This window comes from Cololabis saira, chromosome 7 (assembly GCF_033807715.1).
Source record: "Cololabis saira isolate AMF1-May2022 chromosome 7, fColSai1.1, whole genome shotgun sequence".
In the NCBI taxonomy this organism is placed as follows: Eukaryota; Metazoa; Chordata; class Actinopteri; order Beloniformes; family Belonidae; genus Cololabis; species Cololabis saira.
Window position 1 is genome coordinate 31,011,976 of NC_084593.1, and position 20,166 is coordinate 31,032,141.

At 40.3% G+C, this 20,166-nt stretch overlaps 1 protein-coding gene across 1 annotated transcript in view; it reads right to left on the reverse strand.

Annotated features, from left to right (window-relative positions):
* Nucleotides 1-13,228: 13,228 nt before the first annotated feature.
* The window catches only part of ccdc88b (coiled-coil domain containing 88B), a 58,870-nt gene continuing 51,932 nt past the window's right edge, over nucleotides 13,229-20,166 (reverse strand). The window contains exons 25-28 of the mRNA XM_061725578.1: nucleotides 18,977-19,084; nucleotides 16,379-16,530; nucleotides 13,730-14,077; nucleotides 13,229-13,430 (exon numbers count right to left, since the gene is read on the reverse strand). Of these exons, the coding sequence (XP_061581562.1) occupies nucleotides 13,360-13,430; nucleotides 13,730-14,077; nucleotides 16,379-16,530; nucleotides 18,977-19,084 (679 nt within the window). The 3' untranslated portion in view covers nucleotides 13,229-13,359. The remainder of the gene's footprint in view (nucleotides 13,431-13,729; nucleotides 14,078-16,378; nucleotides 16,531-18,976; nucleotides 19,085-20,166) is intronic.

Here is a 20,166-nt window from a genome sequence, read left to right on the forward strand (position 1 = left end):
GCACCCCAAAGTGTTTTTCTTGTGACGGGCATATGATGGGTGATATTTGTGATGCACGGAAAGATCAAATAATTTAGCCTACACAGGTTGTATAACTGCAGAAAAACCACAAAGCCTTAACAAAATCATTGGGATCGGCCATCCCATAAAATCTACTGAGATCCTTTATATACATTCCCGACCTAAATGCATCTCCACCCCAACCAATCAATAGTCCAGTTATCGCATCGACTGCCTGATTAAGCTACATTTGTTTCGACTTTCGAAGGGGGAGGATCGGGAGGAAAACTGAGGGTTTGTCCGACATAACCTACTGTAGTCCAGGTTATGTCCAGGTTACCATGGTAACAGACTCCAAGTGTAAGTCACACCTGTTTGAAAGAGTCTTCACTTAACCCTCTTTCTCACGGTTGATTTACCTCGCTACGTGAGACAGCAAACCCAGAGTTTCCCTCATTTCAGGTTCACCTCATACTTTTTTGCAGTAGAGCACTTTTGTTAAAGTCAAATAACACTTGTTTGATACTCCTGCCTCCAGTGGTGGACAGTAACAGAGTAAATTTACTTGAGTACTGTACTTAAGTACATATCCAGAGGATTTGTACTTTACTTGAGTATTAGATTTCTTTGGTACTTATTACTCTTACTTGAATACATTTCCAAGACAAATATTTTTACTTTTACTCGAGTAAATTTCTAGGAAGGCTGACAAGTACTTGTTACTTTCAGGTCTGCTCTTTTTTCTTCTTCCCTAAAATCCTATTTTTAGACGGATATTGGAAGACAGTTTGTTATGCTCTATATTACTATATTGTACTGGTACATGTCCTTCCTGTAAAGTTAAGTGACTTCAACATTGAGTTATTGAAAGCAGAGATGTAGTTTTTGGTAAAGCAGTGGTCTTTGAGGGGGATCCAGACTTAGTTGGATGGTGCAGGTTCATTTGGTTTCAGTTCATGATTGTTAATAAACTCTGCATCATCTGCTGTCCTCTTATGATCCCATTCATTTGATTTGTTTTTGGTGTTTCTGCAGGTTTTATATAACATTGTGGTTCTAAAAGCAGCACATCAGTGCAGCTGGTTTCAAAGAGTTAATTCTCAGAAACAAGAGTTAAAAGATCCTTAAATTAATTTAGAAAAAATATAGTAATTTACTGATGTGGAAAATAAGAAATTTACTCTTACTCTTACTTTAACTTAAAGTACATTTAAAAGCATTTACTTTTGGATACTTAAAGGAGCTGTATGTAAGAGCAATAATAAAACAAATCATAAAATGACCCCGATATGTCAACAGACATTCAAAAATCATGTTCATTTCAAATACTTATGTCACTGACAACAGCACTCAAGCCAGGATATTCCAGTTTAAAAAGAGGAGTTGCAGCCCTCAACTGATGTTGATGTTGTCATTTTTTGTTTTGGCCTGAAGCTCCACCCTCCACCTATCTCCCAATCACCAAGTCAGTATTGTTTCGGCATCCGGGTTGCCAGCTCGGCTCTAATTATCGCAGCCATGGCAGCCTACGTTCCTGCTGCATTCTGCAGCCTACCTGGCAACCTCTGGTCGGGGGGAGGAGGGGGAGGGTACACGCCGCTCAACAGTATTTGGAAAGTGACTGCAGTACCAGTTTTGGCCATTTCTTACAGACGGCTCCTTTAAGTACCTTTAAAAGCAAGTACTTTTCTACTCTTACTTGAGTAATATTTTGACTGAGCTACATTTACTTGTAACGGAGTAAATTTTGACCAGTAGTTTTGTACTCTTACTCAAGTACTGGGGTCGAGTACTCTGTCCACCTCTGCCTGCCTCCCAGTCTCCTGCATTTTGGTCCTCTGAACTTCCAGTACAACATCCAAGCTGATTTCCTCTCAGCTGCGGGGAGGCTTTAGTTGAAGCTTAGTTAAGTGGTAACAGCTCTCATAACTTGCACTTGTTTAAACTGAAGCGCTTTAAATCTCCATTTCTTCTGAACTGGCACAGCAACTGGAGTTACTTGGATGTTCCTGTTGTCGTGTGCGCTGGTGATTTCAAGAAGAGCTATTGAACAAACCTTTTTTATGTTAAAGGGGAGAAGCACACAGCTGCAATCAACCATGCTCACTTAAGGGGAAGTTTAAGGACATCGTGTAATTTTCAGCATCATTAAATTAAGAATCTGAATGGTAATGTGGGTGGTTTTAAGGCTACATAAGTTCTTTCTCACAACACTTAAAAAGCGCTCTGGCTTAAATTCAGCATTAGTACAGCATATTTCCATTTTACTTGAATAAAGCCAAACCCCCAAAAAATGTCACTAAGGTATTTTTTCTTTCTAATAAATAGATTATAAACTTTTGCACAGCATTTTTAATGGGTTAGATGGATTTGACTATATGTAAACACGCTTGTATTGAACTTATTTACTTTCTCTGAAATATGCCCTGAAATGACTTTTGCTAACAAATGGCACTATAGAAGCACATAAACAGAACTAAACATTTGAATTTTTTTTCTCCTCTGTGCTGAAATACCCAGGTCCTATGTAAATGATACGTGTGGGGTACAGAGGAAAAGCATACTCTTTGTTCTTATTATAGTGGCTAATTAGTACTAATCTTTTCATTTAATGTCGTATGTCGTTAGGGAGAGTTAAATAAAAATGAAGGAGTGGTACATTACTGATGACTGCATTGTTAATCCAGAGTAGGGCAAGCTAGCTTTTTAATTCTCTACTATGATAAAGCACATACAGAATGGTGTTAATGAAAGGACACTGTGACTGATACTCGTGCAAACAAAGCCAGTGTGGCATGTCTGAGGATCACTTGGATGTTACACACCATTGGAAGTTTGAAGGACAAAAAGATGCCGCACACCAACACCAGAACCTCATCCCCACTGTGAAATATGGTGGTGGGGCCATCATGGTTTTCTATCCGAGAGTCTTAGACCCCGTCCACACGTAGCCGGATATCTGCTAAACCGGAGATATTTTCCTACGTTTTGACCTGTCATTCACATGAAAACGCAAATAAACGAAGGTTTAAAAAAACTCCGGGCAAAGTGAAGATTTTTGAAAACTCCGTTTATGTAGATGCGTGTAGACACACACAACCGGAGTTTTGCGTTTTTACTACAGAACTACAGATGATCCAGCATCTGTTCTCCAAGCCATTAAATAAATGGTCTCTGGTCTTGACCACCGCTTACTGCGTTACACCGACACAGAGCTTACGCCGTAGAGTATGCGGCGACGCGCACCCTACGCCGTACGCTACGGCGTAGGGCTGCGTCGATAACGCGGCGGCTCCGTGGCGGACACGGGGGGGGGAGAAGGAGACGCGGAGCCGCGGAGGTGCAGCTTCCCCGGGAGCCGCAGATTATCTACAGGTTTGAAATGCTTATGAATGTGGTCGAAAACGCAGATCTTCGGTTACGTGTGGAAGGGTTTTTTTTTTAAAACGATGTAATGTGGATGCAAATTTTTTTATAAACGGAGGGGGGAAATATTCGGTTTTAAAAATACCCGGCTACGTGTGGACGGGGTCTTAATCCTCTGCAGCAGTCAATGAAGCTCAGCAAAGATTGTTTCATGATCTGAGGAGGGCTGTTCAAAGTGGACTCCAGGATACAGTAAATTCTACAGGTGCACCAGCGAGAGTTTCCTGACTGGCTGCATCGCCGCCTGGCATGGCAGCTGCACCGACCCCAACCATACGGCTCTGCAGAGGGTAGTGAAAACTGCTCAACACATCACCGGGATGGAGCTGCCATCCATGGAGGACTTCTACACCCAGCAGTGCAGGAAGAAAGCCAACCGGATAATCAGTGACCTTAATCCCCCCCCAGCCATAAACTGGTGTGCTTGCTGCCACCTGGCCAACGGTTGTGCAGCATCCGGACCCACACCACCAGGCCGAGGGACAGCTTCATCCCTCAGGTCATCACACAATTTACACTTACCCTAGCTGGGACTCCCTGTCACATTTTGGACCATTGCACTTTTATAGTTTTCTATTAATGTTTTTTTTGTTGATTCTTTATTATTATCATTATTGGAAACTATTTTTATTCATCTTGTTTAGATATACTCATAAAGATTGCACTGTTGAGGGAGTCTGTGACCCAAGTTTTTCCAATGGTCTTGTATCTTATTGTGCACTTGAGAATAAAGGACTTTTTAAAAGGAGGAATGCTCGGACATTTCTTATCATCATGATGGAAGTCTCATAAGCAGCTACGGGGAACGTCTGAAGAGAGCTTTTGCTCTTAAAGAATGTAACTAGGCTTTTGAATGAAAAGGCTCATTTATTCATTTCTTTTTTCAAGCCTTCGCTCTGAAAAGATGAAGGTAAAACCACACTTATGACTTATCTGTTCAGAAAAGCTCATCATTCCAAAGGCATTGCTGATGTTTTCTTGCAGATACATAAAGGGAAGGAGGGGGGGGACAGATACTTCAAAGGAGACAGGAATTTACTACCCACAGAAAATCATTTTGGACTCTTACTACCATATGCCAAGCTGCATTAAAATGCAAGCATGCTATATGCTGTAGCTACTCCTCCAGAGTCTAGTGATGGATGTCAGACATCTGATCTTTGGAGAGTAGGGTGTTTATAAATCTTTGAACACAACAGCAGCCCTGGGCACCTATGTCTGCACAGTTTTTCCTAGCTGTAAAATTTAGATTGAAAAACTGTCTCGTAGAAGTCGTAGGAGTTCAAGTTTAAGAAGAGCAAATCCAGTCAACAACGTACCCAAACAATTAATCACCGTGCTGATGTTAAACTAATCACAGAGAGGTTAAATTACTCCTGATATTGCTTGAGTCAGACCTCCTGACGCCAGGTCAAGTCACTGCTGAGCTGTGGACCTTGGTGGTTGTTGAAGACGCGTGGTGCAGTATACAAATGCGGGGATGGTGTGTGCGTCAGTATAAAGGTGTTTCTCTTGTAAGAAAATTAAGGGTGGGCAGCAGCGGCCAGCACTCAAAGAGGATGATGGTCCAGCAGTTAGGTGAGATGAGTGATGTGTATGGATGAAGCCATGATGGAGGGAGCGAGAGAAGAGGGAGGAGAGCGATGTTTACGGGGTGGGGGTGGCGAGGCCAGTAAACTGCTTGTGAAATGAAAATGGCTCTTTAGCAGAATCCAGGACACTTGGGCGCTGTGCTGGATCAATGTCTCTGATTTACTGTCTGAAAGCCTGTCAGAGCAAAAAGGGAGAAAGAGCGGGGAGTTGGAGGCACAGAGGCTGGTGGAGGAGGAGGAGGAGGAGGGGAGGCAAGAGTCTGATGGAGAGATGTTTGAGCTTAGAGGTAGAAGAGTCCGTTAATGGAAGGAGAAAGCAAAGAAACTGAGCAGTAAGGATGGCAAAGGAAAAAACTGCCCATCAGAGTGGCAGTGCAAGGAGGCTAACGCAGAGGGATTGCTGCTCAAGTCCTCACAACCAAGCTCCAAAATCAATCAGTCAAGATGGTAGGGAAGGGCAATCTTGTTTTGTGCAGGGAATTGGTGCAGCCATTTGGGGTAAGATCAATAAGGGACACATGGTGCTTCTTAAACCCTGACTATCCTACAGAGGGAAGATTATTGATGAACAGGGGAGCGTACGTAGGCAGTACACAAATCCTTAACTTGACCTATCTGGAAGATAGAATCTATATCTTCTTGGTGACTTAAAAAGCAGAGGAGTCAAATGATGATGGCGCATATGCAGGAAATTATCTTTATTTGTGTCTGTTTTATCGTGAAAATATTTGTTTATTAGATCAAAACAGTATTTCCAAAGGTGTTGAGAAGTTCTAACATCAGGAGTCTGTAGAGAAATACTACTTGTGAGGTCTCCAAACTGACCGTCCACAAGTTTCAATATCTCTAATGAAATACTTTATTATATTATTATTATTAATTAAAAAGACTGCATTGTTGTGTAATTTAAGAAATTAATTATTTGTAATCAAGTCGTGGTGTTCCTGAATTCAAAGTAGATATTTTGCCTCAAGGACAGTTATGATCGGTGTTGACATCACTGGAAAAGTCTGACAAACTGTTTGAGGGAGACAAGAGGGTCAATCACCAGAGAGCCTGAGTTACAGGCTCATTCTTATGATTTTATACATATGATTGTCAGGACCAAACGATTTTACTCTCCTCTTGTTTTGGTATGTAATACATTTTTTTTCTAATTTTCTCAGCATTTTCCGGCTTTATGCCCTCTTTCACCTTTATTTTTGATTAGAAACAGTGACTCTTGAAACATAATTTGTTAAAATAAGTACACAGACGGGCTTTCCCTCAGACTGTGAGGCCATTGAATTCACTTCCCTGACCCACAGAAACATTTTGTTTCTGATTTCATAGTCTTATTTGTTCTTGTGTAATTTTTTTCATCCTACATTGTTAAATAAACTTTAGAACATTTAGTTACATAAATAAAATTGTTCTGTATGTTTCTCATGATCACAACTGAACCTGAGGCAAATGTGTGCACCAGTTTTCATGTCCATAAGCCAAATAAATCTTGAATTATTTGTATGTACGTAAAGTCAGAGGATCATTAAAATTATTTGAATTATTCATCTTAAAGTGATGAAAATGTATTCAGTTTTGGTTCGTTTCCTTTCAGGGATAAATTGTTTTGTTTTTCTGTTAAATTAAGCAAGATTCTTACATCTAAAATATGAAAAAGAAGAGAAAATGCTCTGCAAAGTGAAACCAGAAGGACAGTTAGTCCACTAATACATTCTCTGAATACACAAGACTGGCTGGTTTACTGCAGATCAATGAATGGATCACTCCTTGCTGATCAGGGTGCCAGCCGGCTCCAGTGGTGGTTGAACGCTGGTCCAAATGTGCAAGCTTGAGTCTTCCTCCAGCTGGCGGAGGTTTGAGTCCCGGCACGTGGCCGTTTGCTGCATGTCCTCAACACTGTCTGCCTATTTTGGATAATGCAAGACACTAGTGCCACAAAACCATTAAAAAAATCTAGTTGTCACCGTATAAACCTCTGACATCACTTTGTGCTGTTTGTGAAAATGCGTATGCCTGTGGTCGGTGCGTCCATGTTTACCCAACTACACGGGTGTGTTTGTGAAGAGACGAGTGTGTTCCCTTGAGTAACTCTCAGAGTCCGTCACATTTCCATGACACTGACTCAGATTAAACCTCCACACACTTTCTCTATCATCAATCATAACTTCTGTTTCTTCATTACAGCTACCTCTACTCAAATCATCATCGTTATCTTGAAATGTTATTATTCACACTGTGATGAAAAGGTTTTTGTCACCATAATATGACCGTACAAAAAGATTCGTCCCCACAAGATGAGTAACAGCTGCCCACACACACAAACACAGACAGGTGGAGCTCTGGGATCCAGGACGACAGAAGGGACGTCTCGACAAGAGTGTTTTCCTGCACCCTTGGGACGGCAAAAGTCTGGTGTGTGCGTGCGTGTGCATCTAGGTAGGTGGGTGTGTTTTATTTTTATTTTGAGTGTTTAATGTATTAAAAGGGGACGGGGTAATGAATTATAATCTTTAATGCAGAAACCGATCGATACCACCCAGAGAATAAATCAGCTTTTACTGAGAGCGTCAAAGTCCCTTAATACACTAGAGGAGAGAAAGGGAGTGCATGAGGCAGGAGGACTGAGAGGAGGGGAGGAGCAGGGATAAACTTCGGAGAGGAGAAAGGATCCTAAATGAAGCCGATAGAGAGAGAAGGAGAAGCAGAGTGAGACGTTAAGAGGAGGGGATGAAGAGACGGATGGAGGCAGACAGAGGGAAATTATAAATGAACAGACTCACCTTTGGGTTAACCTCATTGAGTAAAAGCCCGGTGAAAGCACAGAGATTCTGACAGTTTTGTGAGGACACAGGGTCGCAGGGTCATCCGCAGAGTGCGTGCACACACACTCCACTTACTTGTTATTTCTCCATCCACACTGTGGGTTGCAATGAGTTCCTTCTCAGCAGTAGCCCTCCCGATTTCTGTTGCCAGGAGCAAAATATTATTAATTGGGTTACACCACCACCTCTCAGTCTGCATCACCTTGCTGATTTCTTTTTGTACATGCTTAATTGGGAGTGTCAGCTTGGAAAAAATGCCAAACAGTCCAAGAATTACAAATTTTCATTAAGCCAGAGGGAAGTCTCAGTGGTATGTGCTGTGTAAATCAGCCAGACCACAGGCACAAGCCTGGAAGACGCTCTTACTGTGTACAGGTTCTGTTGCAAAGATTGATCTCAGAAGCTCACAAATAAAAACGGCATGCACCTCTAGGTATTTAGGATGCCTGCCATGTTCAGCTGGTGGACTTAGTGGTTTAAGCGAGACTTTTGGACGCTGGAGACTCTTTAGTAAGACACAGTGATTAAAATTTGATAGCTCAAGTGAGGAAGAGAAGTAAACAGGCAGAGATGGGTGAGGAGAAGGGACACATGGAGGTAACGGAGCCGAGACAACTTCATTTCTCAAAGAAAAGGAAATGGAAACCTCTTTAGAGAGAAAGAGGCCTTTGCAAATGGAAGAGGGCCAAAAACATTGAAAAGGAGTTTTTAAAAAGTGACTTTCTCTGATAGTATTACAACCCTCAGGTGCTCAATAACTGAACAGCTGAATAGACTCTTAAGATACAGTAAAACATGTCAACTCGGAGCCATCTATCATTCATTCTTTTACGACTCTTAGATGGACACGGTTTTTAATTCATTTTATTTTTCAGTAAAGACTTTATTCACTTTTTTTGTTCCAAGGCTTTTTTCCCTCAGATTTTATGTTGCTGTTTGCTTGGTCAACAGAGGTTATCTTCAAAATTGTCTTCTTTGTGCTAAATAAACCAGGCCGAGAGGCAGATGAGTCAGATTCCTGCTTTCTATTAATCTTCTTCTTTAATTGTCCCTATCTAAGACTTCCTTGATAATGCGTGGTGGTAAATAAATGGAGAAAAATAACCAGCAAATATTCGAGCATGGCTCCACTGATGAGAATTCACGGTTTCAAACCTGAGTTTTTGTCTGTGGGCGCTGTCTGTCTGTGCGCCTGAGGGCGTGTGATTGTTGCATTGCACTCATAATAAGCCTCTGAGTGACTGGCAGAACCAATATCTTGCCTTCACTTTGCCCTGTGCTCGCTCAGACGGCTCGGTGTGCAGGTCCTGTTATGCATCTCAATTCCACAAACACAATTTTCCGAGCCGAGAGAAGAGGCCTGTTTTTTGATTAATGTCACCATGACAACTACATAATTCATGAATTGTATTAGTGATCCATTTGTCATTTGCAAACCATAATTCGCGATGTGTGTTTGGGGAAGGCTGGTTGGAGAGGTAGTTTTGACCTGCTATCATCCTCTGTTGTTTTCTGAGCACAAAGCTCTAAAAGAAAAAGGAAAGAGAAAAAACCTGAGATGCTCATCTAACCTCACCCTAACCTGGGAGGACAGAAGGTGTTTGTTTTGAGAGGACACTTTCAGATTCATGAGTAACTCTTGGGTCTGCTCATTTGGAAGGCTGCGTTCTGTTTCCTCCCTTTCCATCGGTCCGTCTGTCTGTCTGTTGACAGAAACCTGGCCAGCTCCACACTGACACCATTTGGTGCAACAATGAAAGGCGATCGGGGATTCTCATTAAAGCACTAGTGGAGATGATTTCTAATCAGATCAATAACTGGATTTACGAAGAAACCCTTAGATGAAATAAGATTTTCAGTCATGTTCTGGGATTTCGTCATGTTTCTCCAGTTATGGACATCTGGGTTGTTAAAAACTGGCCTTTTCTTCCCACTGATCTTCAGAATAAAACCAGACTGTAGAAGACTAAATTATTAATTTTCTAGATCTTAAATCTAACATTTTATGTGGAAAGGTTTTAATGCTTTTGGGTGACTTTCCTCTTTCACTGCTTGTGTTTAACATTTAACTTTTGCAACTGCTCTTCTTTTACCCCAAAGCACGAATACAAAAAAAAATACAAGACAAAATAAAACGATGAGTCTTTTTTAAGCCACACTATTTTGATTCGGAGTGCACCCACTATAGAAAGAGGCGATCAGGCGAAAGGGCAAGAAGGTTTTTAGTTAATCCTGTAAAGGTTTATGAAAGAAAGGATGAAGCACTTCAAGGACTGAACCGTTATGCTGAAATAAAATTTGCATATGAAGGCTTTTAGTTGCACCAGCTCTGTTCCACTTCTCTTCACAGTCTATGTGTGTTATATATGATGTACATGGCATCTACTCTGATATTTCCAAAACCTCTGCAGGCATCTGTAATTAAAAATGTCTGTATGCTCTGCAGGGCTGCTGGTTCACTATGGAGGAATGTTTAAATTGGACACAAGGCCTTGATAATATATCTAAAAGGTTAAATAGAAATACAACCCCAAAACCTGAAAAGTTGGAATAATATGGAAAATATTGAAGGCTGATTTTTACATTTTCATTATAGTTAAATATGTGTTATAAGGTTATCCATTATATAGGGTTTCTGCCAGCAAAGATACGGTATATACAAAATAAGTTGGCTCTGCCATCTTTGCAAGAGCAAAACCCATAAACCCGTTGCATTGCTTTAATATTGTAAGACTTGAGAGTGATACTCTGCTAATTCAAGTGTTGGGTATATTAACAAAGTTAAAAACTTGTTTAAAACTTTGTTTTGCTGTGTGAGCACCTGTAAGACAAAAAAGACTTAAAGGGGACCTATTATGAAAAACATGTTTTTTCTTGCTTTAACATATATAAAGTGGTCTCCCTTCAGCCTGCCAACAGAGAAGGAGGAAAGCAACCAAATTCTGCAGTGTCTGTACAGCCGCCCGGATAAGCCATCCAGTGTGATGATTCGATGATACGTTCAGATTCGGTGCATTTTCGTTACGTAACCAAAATGCAAACCACGCCCAGCGAGCGTCCGACTATCGCACTGCGTGACATCGGACGCTCTCTGTCCATCTCCCTCCAGCAGCTGCCACTTTATTGAGGTTTTTGTAGTGAAATGAGGAGGAATCATAGAGATAACTTCTCATTTCAACTAACTGGATCAGCCGTTCCTCAACCATGACTGTTTCCTACAGCGCTTTCAACCGGCTTTCAACGCGAGCGGCAGGAAGAAAATAGAAGCAGGGTGTCGGACAAATGTTCAGCTCAAAACGGCGTGCTGCGTGCAGTCCAATAGAAAATAAAGCAAATAGATGGATGGAATTGATTTTGTTGCTGACGCTCGCTCGCATCGCATGCAGTTATGACACGGTGTAAAGGCTGATTTATGGTTCCGTGTTACACCAACGCAGAGCCTACGGCGTAGGGTACGGTTTGCGTCGCCGCGTACCCTACGGCGTAGGCAAAATCAATTCCATTGCTTTGATTTCTATTGGACTGAACATTTGTCGGACTCCCTGCTTCTATTTTCTTCCTGTCGCTCGCGTTGAAAACCGGTTGAAAGCGCTGTAGGAAAAAGTCATGGATGAGGAACGGCTGATCCAGTTAGTTGAAATGAGAAGTTATCTCTATGATACCTCCTCATTTCACTGCAAAAACCTCAATAAAGTGTCAGCTGGCTGGAGGGAGATCGCCAGGGAGCTGGAAGTTTCACAACTTATTATCTAAAGTACATTTACCTTATTGTGATAACCAGTCTCTGCTTAGCGAGAGACTGACCAATGGGAGTCGTGCTCGCTTCGTCTCATCCATTGACGTTGCTGAGCTGCGCGGATTCCAGCCAATCAGCGCGTCGCGAGGTGCTGCCACTTTAGGAGCGCACGGGCGGGTAGTGCGGTGAGTAAAAAGAGAGTTTCAGCTAGTCTGACGCTCGCATGCAGTTAGGACACGGTGTAACTCCGCCAGCCGGAGCTTCCGCCATTTTTCCGTAGCGGTGTATCGCGTCATTCAGGCAGCCAATCAGCACAGTGCCTCATTATCATAGCCTCCCCACCCACTCAGTCCCGCATAGATAATGAGGTTAGACAATGGGAGGATAAAGACATGGCTCAGAGGCTGAATTTCTAATTTATTTAGCAAAAACAATCAAAAGCTTGTTTTTCAGACATTCAAGGCCTGTTTAAAATAGGGATTAGATGCCATAATAGGTCCCCTTTAACAAGTGATATTTGTATGTATATGTGTGTGTTTGTAAAGTGCAGTTTTCATAAATGAACTGGTTCAGGTTGAGAATTACGAGGAGAGTATGTCTCAGGGGCAGTTTTATGTTTCAGTCATCCCCTTATTGTACCTGTGTGTTCCAGATTAATACGTGTAACCTTTTAAGTCTAACTCCCTGATTTATTCTTGGATTTGCTTCATGAACCCCAGATGTTTGGCAAAGATCTGGTGTCTATAAAAACATAATTTTATATAAATACCACTAACAACAACAACATTCAAGCAAAAGGTTAAAATTACATGAGGACCTGCACACACGTACTGTTTAGACGAGCTCCACACCGGTGCTGAATTTTAGTCATTACATTTGTCACAAAGCTGTAACAGAGTTCTTTCAGGCGGAACAGAGCCTGGAGATTTTGCTTGCTTTAGTTTGCTTTATCCATGTAGCTCACTGCAGTAGAGCGACCCGTCCAGCCATCTCCAGACTGGTGGTTTGATCTCTACTTATAGAACCTGGATGATGAAGAGTTCTTGGGAAATATGATATGATTCACCAATTGGTGTATGACTGAGTCAGTTTTAAATCCCTTTGGTTAAAAGCATCTAAAGGAGAAAGTGTAATGTTGTAAAGAGTGGCGTGGGTTTTGTCGTGAAATCACACATCCCTGTGTCGGTTGTTGATAATGTCTGAAGGAACATTTGCTGGACTTCTGTTATCCAGCTCAGTACCAACAAAGATGAAATTAAGAAGCAGCGCCGCGATAACTATCAATCAATAGTAACTAACTTGAGTTTTATGCTAAAACATTTGCATTTCACTGTTGCTACACAGATGTTGGACAAATACTCTGAGGGAAATGAAGCACCTTGATAACCCTTACCTGGAAAAATACAAGATCTGCCACGTCAAAGTACAGACCTCCTGACTAAATCTTGGCGGAGTAGTATTTGTTTGCGGTGCCATTTCTTTGTTTGTTATCAGGATCATGTAAGAATTACCAGGATGAATTTCAAATAACGTGGTGGAGACCTGCAACATGACTGAAGGAGCCTTGATGGAAGATTGTGCTCTTATTGTAGCTCTTATCAGCTGATTGGTGGTAAAGGAGCACTTTTGAGGGCTGGAAAATTCTTTGTTTCCAGAAGTTTATTTATATATGTATATATATTTATAAGTCATTTATTAAAAAATACTAGAAGGATCTTATTTTGACACATGGATACATCCAAAAGGTTTGATGGAAGTACATAAAATGAAACATTTGTTTTCAGTTTGACTGTAGTGAGTCAGCAGCGCCGTCTCCGGCCATCAAGGTGTCCTCGCCGGAGTGTTGAGTATCTGGAAGATCAAAGATCACATGGTCTAATAGAAATGTGCTATTTTCATAAAAAAATTAAATAAAATTCTCTGTGGCCACATTTTTACTTCCTGTTCAAACCTTTATCAAATATGATGTTTAATGAATTACTCCCATTGAAACAAAACATAAAAGAAAACCAATCTGGAAAATGTAATAATTATCTTTTTAAATAAATGAACATTCAAACATGATTTTACATGTTTTACTTATTTTACAAATAGGTTTTGGCTTGTAAAGGTGGACACTCATCATCCTCATTCCACGTTCTCCTCCTCACCTCTAGCTTCGTCCTCCTCAACACTCTCCTGACCAGTCAGCGGCAGCTCAGCATCCTGAGGAGCTGCGTTCATCTCGCTGTCTGCTCCCTCCCAGACCACTGAGCCGCTGTTCTGGCTAGAGCGTAGCCGCTCACGAGGATGCGTCTTCTGGTCACCAGGACTAAAGGACTGAGAAACTCCAGATCCTCCTCTGGTCAAACCAAGTCCCCAGCCGTGGCGGGAGCCCAGCTTACGACGACCCCTGGAGCCGGAGCGCAGAACTGGAGTCCCGGGAGCAGAGATGTCAGGCTCTGTTTGTGACAGTACTTTCCTCAGGGGGGAAGGAGAGACTGGAGCACTGCGCGGGTCTGAAACCATAAGAAATGAATTTAAAAACTGAAAACTGATTGTCAAATCCCATGATTACTCACAATCCATATTACAGGTTAGTAAATAATTTAATCCTTCAAATCAATCTGAATTTATTCAAAATTCAGTCAAACTTGCAATGTTTGCTCCTAACTGTCAGGTAGCTCATCTCTCATCAAACCATGAGATATAAACTATATAGATATAAACTAAAACTAAATACTTTACAGCTTATCTCAACCCACCTGATTAACAAATATATATGAAATATGAAGAATGCTGACAAAAGGAAGCCAGTGTTTTACCATCATAGTGAGAACCATAGTAATGGTGAGCACCATTACTAACACAAAAATTACAAAAGAATAAATACAGAAACTGCATATCGTTCTGCCATCCATCCATTTTTGTATACTTTTCAGGTTCTCTGAGTCTTTGATCTCATCAAAGCTGTCACTGAGCAACAGGCCAGATACTATCTTGACATGCCACCAACGAGCATTGTGCCAGCTTACACTCACTTGTGCAGATAATTCCTATCAACCTAACTTGTATGTTTTTGGCTTGTGAAAAAAGCTGGACTACCAAATCTATGTGCACACAGGGCAAACATGCAAATGTCACACAGAAAGGCCTCAAGTGGGATTCAAACTGGTTATGTGAGGTGGCACTGCATCCTCAAACCATAATGCAACCCAAAACATTTATTTATATTAGTGTGTAATGACCTCCTCAGACCCACAGTACAATGACTCTAATACTGTAGCAATGAACAGATAATCATTAGGTGAATCAAATTAGTTTTCACAATGCATTTCACTAACATTTAAGACCTACAAAACCTATATTGAAGATTTTTGATTTACTGTGCAATTCTGCCTCAGTTTTAACTATTTACAGAGGCAGAGATGACATGATACAATGATAAATATAAATAGATGTCATATTATCATTAAACTAATCGTATTTCACAAATTAAAAGCTGAGTAGGATGTTTACATATATGACACATTACCAGGATTTTCAAAAGAAATCCAGACTAGGACACGAGCACACACATCTGCACAGAAACACAGAGACATTTAAGTTGAAGTGAAAAGGATGTAAAATCTATTACACATGACACATCTGAAAGAAAGGGATCATAAATGCAGCTGCATCTTTAATTACGTTGTAAAATATGTCTCTGAGTGCCTTTTTTGGGGCAAATATGTTTGTGTACTGCTTATAAAGCTTTATAATGCTACAGAAAGTCCCAATACATTACCAGCTCTAACCTTGGTGAATTTAAGTCACAAAATGAAACAAAAGCGGCTTTATTTTTTCTTAGGCTGCACACTGACTAAGAGGTATTTTCAATAAATGAACTGCTCACAGAGAGCAGGGATTCGCTTCCCTTTTTGTACTTTTTAAATCTTGCACAAGCTTTTATTTGAAATTAAAGTTGAAATATTCATGACACCAAATCAAAACCTTTCCCCTGATTGGATGCTCCAAGAACATAGTCATCCTTTGTTTTTAATATGCAAAAATGGCACATTAAATGTTTTATGATGGATAAAATGCAAATTAAAAAATTAAACTAAAGAGAACAGCGAATCAAATTCTTAATTCAAATATAACCTTTCTGGCTATGTAGTTCGCTAACTTGCAGTGAAACAGATTAATTTCAGGACTAAATGTCACTCCATAACATTTGAAACTGAAAGCAGTGGAGTGGGAGGGAAATGTCTTAGCTGGCTTTTCACCGTTGATAGATTTAGCCTCTTGCACTTATTGTGCAAGTGTCTCTGTCATGGATGCACTCGATGCCATTTTACAGAGTTTACAAATTCCAGGTTTTATGGGGATAATGGAAAATTAAATTTAAAGCGGAACAATATTCCTGTTTTGGAGACACAAACACCATCATAAACGCAGGTTGGGGCTTTGAAAACGTCTGTGGAGGGATTTCTGTTCGACTTTCCGTCAGAAACTGCGTTAAAAGAGAATGAAGCTTCTCAAATCTTTTTTTCTTTTAACATGTTGTGAGAAGAGAACGCCAGGCTCAGTGAGTCTTGGCTTTCTGCAGGAGGAGATCTAAGGAGAAGAGCGGGTATCAATGCCGACCACACTTGGTAGTCATGAGATGATTTGTATGCATGCCTGTAGCCTCGCTTGATGGGGGAAGCTTGTGAGCATATCTTTGTGAAAACCAGTCGGCCGATGTTGTGTGTTTGTGTGTGTGTGTGTGTGTGTGTGTGTGTGTGTGTGTGTGTGTGTGTGTGTGTGTGTGTGTGTATGTGTGTTTGCAATCTCACCAGGCTTAGGTGCGTGTGTCTCTGATGTAAATTCAGTGCTGTCGGCCAGGTTTTCAATGCTGCCCGCGGCAGTGAAGAGGGCGCGTCCCTCTCTTCCTCCTCCCCGGGGTTTGATTAGCTTCTTCATCCTGTCTGCAATCCAGTTAGATTTTCTGCGAGGACACAGGGGACAATGACCTATCACAATCAGGTTGATAGTCCCACATGTACACAGATGCACATTCTGTACATACTTCGATTTTACCGAAACTACGGCAGGATGTTGTGTTCATTCCTCGGTGGTGACAAGAGCCTTTGTGGACGTGTGTTTTGGAGCGTGATTTGCTTACTTATTGCTCCATTTCTGTTTCAGCCTGATCACACAGAAAACAAACAAGCTGAATTTTCTAAAAAAAATAATAATCAGGAGCTGGAGCACATTTGTCAAATTCTGGTGCCACTGCAAAAGAAGCCCTTTCCTTTGGTGGAGACTCTTGTCGTCAGGTTTGAAATGCCATTTATGCCCTTTTTTTCTTTGTATCACCAAAATTAGAGTTTTTTTTCTTTCTTTCAAGCAGGTTAACTTTTTGTCATGTTTATTAGCAGGAATAATAGAGTTAGACAACAGAAGGCCAAGTCCAATGACAATGTGATAGAGGTTCCTTTTTGATGTTTTTCTCAGCACCAACTGAACCGTGAGTGAGCACTGCTTCAGCAATCTGTGACTCAGATGACAAAGACGGGCGTGATACGTTTTCATTGCCTCCATGATAGTGCTGGAAAATAGCTGTGTCACCTGAGTGTCATGTTTTCATCCTGCTAGATCTGAGCTGCAGCTGTCAGATGTCTGCAGCTCCTGCAGAGTCATCTGACGCAGAAGTGACACATGTATGCTATGTGATGAAAGCATAGGCCAGATGTTAATGAGCGTTAGTGGACTTTTTTGGATGATGTCAAAGGGACTTTAGCGTGCCAAAATCAATGTAATTAAAATGTTTCTACCATAAAAAGAACAATGAACATGGGGGGAAGGGGGCTGCATTATCAGAAAATGTGTGTTAACTGGTTAACTTTCTCCAAGTGAAAGACTAATCTGCTCTCAGATGCAAAACAATACAATGAAATCAATCCTAAATTTAAACAAATCTTTGAATGTTTGAACAGATAAAGCTGAATTTCTTTTGCATTTTTAACCAAGACCCTTCAACGTCTCTTCAGTGTCCATCTACATCACTTCTAATGTCATTTGGCTTGTCTGCACCTCAATGTCTTTAAATTATACAGTAGAGCATCATGTTCAAAACAGCTATGAGCAAGCAGGGCTTTAAATACCACGCCCTCAAACTACTTTTTGTGCTGACATGTTTTAGTATCCAAACTTTATTTTTAAGTGTCGTCTTCCTGATTTGGAGAGGATATCACATCATTTCTGTGTGGGTGGTAGAGGTATTTTAACCCGGCTGTGAGCATCTTACATCCCCTGAAATGACTGGAGGGAGCTGAGCAGCTCTGCCTTAAACAATGTGGGCAACTGTTTTGTCATTCATTCTCTTTTTAATACAAACCAAAATTCTGCAGGAAAATTATATTTTCTGATCCTCATATTAGAGAAGTTAATTCAATTTTTATGGTTTTATACTGAGGTCATAGCTGGGTTTTATTAAATGTAATTTCATTCAGCCCTTCTAATATTCTACCTTTGGGATGTGCCTAAATATTAAAGATAAGAGTTATGCTTTCTTGTAAAGATTCACCTTAAACTATGTCTTCAAATCAAAAATAAAATAAAAAGAGTTCCCAAATGTCTGACAACAAGCACCTAATATTATAGATGCTGTAAAGTATCAGTAGAACTGTAAAATCATTTATACAGATTAAAAACAATACTGAAACTCGAAGACTTGGTTCAAATTTAGTTCAAATGTATCAACTTTTGAAGGATAATTAAAAATGTTATGTTCAAACATGAACTTTTCTCATCAGGATTAATTGAGTTCTGCCAAACATCATTTGAAGGATCTTTACTGAAAAGAAAAAAAAACATGAGATTCCTAAAATAATTTTAGCACAAATGACTTGAAAAGTTTGTTTAATTACCTGAGCCATTAAAATTGTATTGTGGTACAGTTTGTCTATTTAATTAGTCCAGAAAATTGTAGATTGATTTGCATTTGCAGAAGTGAATGTAAAGTTAGAAGTGATTTACTTTTTGTGAGTTTTTTTATTTGTGTTGTTCTCGAGTCTTGAACCGGTTTTGTTGGAAATCAAGCCTACTTTAATTCTGACGTTTGTTTCTACCAACTCCTGATCACTTTCATATCATCACCTTTTTAAAATAATGGCCAAAGTCATATTTTTCTCAAGTTTTAAAGAAACGAAAAAGAAACTAAAGCATATATTTGTTGTTGCTTTTAAAACTTGAGAAAAATATTACTTAGACCATTATTTTAAGGGGGTGATGATATCAAATAAAAAACAAATAATAAATCAACCTCTATGTGTCAAACGCGCTACGTAAAAACCAGCGCTCACTGCAGAGATTTTATATTGCTCTGATTTATACGGGTGTTTAGTTGTCTCGGGGTACTGCGTAGGTAAATATAAATATCTTTAGAGTACTTGGCTTTGCTGGCTGGACTTTGCATGGTGGGGTCGAGGACTCTATACTGGTCCATTATCTTCTCCACCAACTTCTGCTTCTCCCGACGGAGCTCGCTCAGCTTCTCCCTGGAGGAAACCATAGAAAACAACATAACTTAAAGGAGGAACATTGCAATGTCTGAATATTCTGAAAGTGCATATGTAACATCTGCATGTGTCTGAATGTTTTTCTTTCTTTTTTTATAAGTTCACAATTTTAAAAAAAAGTTAATTAATGGTTAATTACGGAGCTTGAACTAGAATCTTTTTAAACCATCACATCAGAAAACAGTGGATGTCAGTGAGGTGCTGGTGAGCAGAAGTTTAAACGGTGGTTCACACAAATGTAAACCAGAGCGTTGCTGATAGGCAGGTTGGATGCTCGTAAAATAAAAATACTATACTCAACAAAGCTGAGAAGATGAACAGCAATGTTAGATTGCTGCATGTACTGTATGTACATACATATGTACGTATGTATGTATGTATATATATACTATACACATATAAAAACTATTGCGCAAGTTCACATAAGCAACACAAAGACCAGATTTGGGCTCAGAGAGACAGGCAGAGATACTCAGAAAATGTGAGGTTAATCTGTTGATCTTCCATCAGACTTGTGACATATGGAGCCCTTTCACATTTAGAATTGTTAAAACTCTGAAGAATCAGAGTCAGAGAGGAGGCTGACACTTCAGGTCCAAGGGCAGGGATGAACTGAAAGGACAACGCTGTTGCCAGGAAAGCTGTTTCCAGGAAAGCTGTTTCCAAACAAACCACGAGGCCGTTGGAACAATGTGGCTGTGTCCAGCATATCAGCACAAACAATCTGTGTTAACTGTCAAACATGGTGGTGGAAGGATGATAATTTGTGCCTGTTTTGCACCCACAATACTGCACCTAGGCACCATGCAATTATTGAATCAGCCATGAACTCCTTTGTGGGCCAAAATTTAGTGCTGTTCAGTGTTTTAAAATAATATTAAAATACTGAAATAAATCAAAAATGCGGCAATACTCTTCCACCACACTGATATAATGTGATTGAGAAAATGATTATTTAAAGTTTTTGCTGCAAAAAATCCTTTTACACCACTTGAATAGTGATTTTTTTGGTTTGGTTATTCTACAGATGAATCATATCACTGTATAAAATGTCACATGTT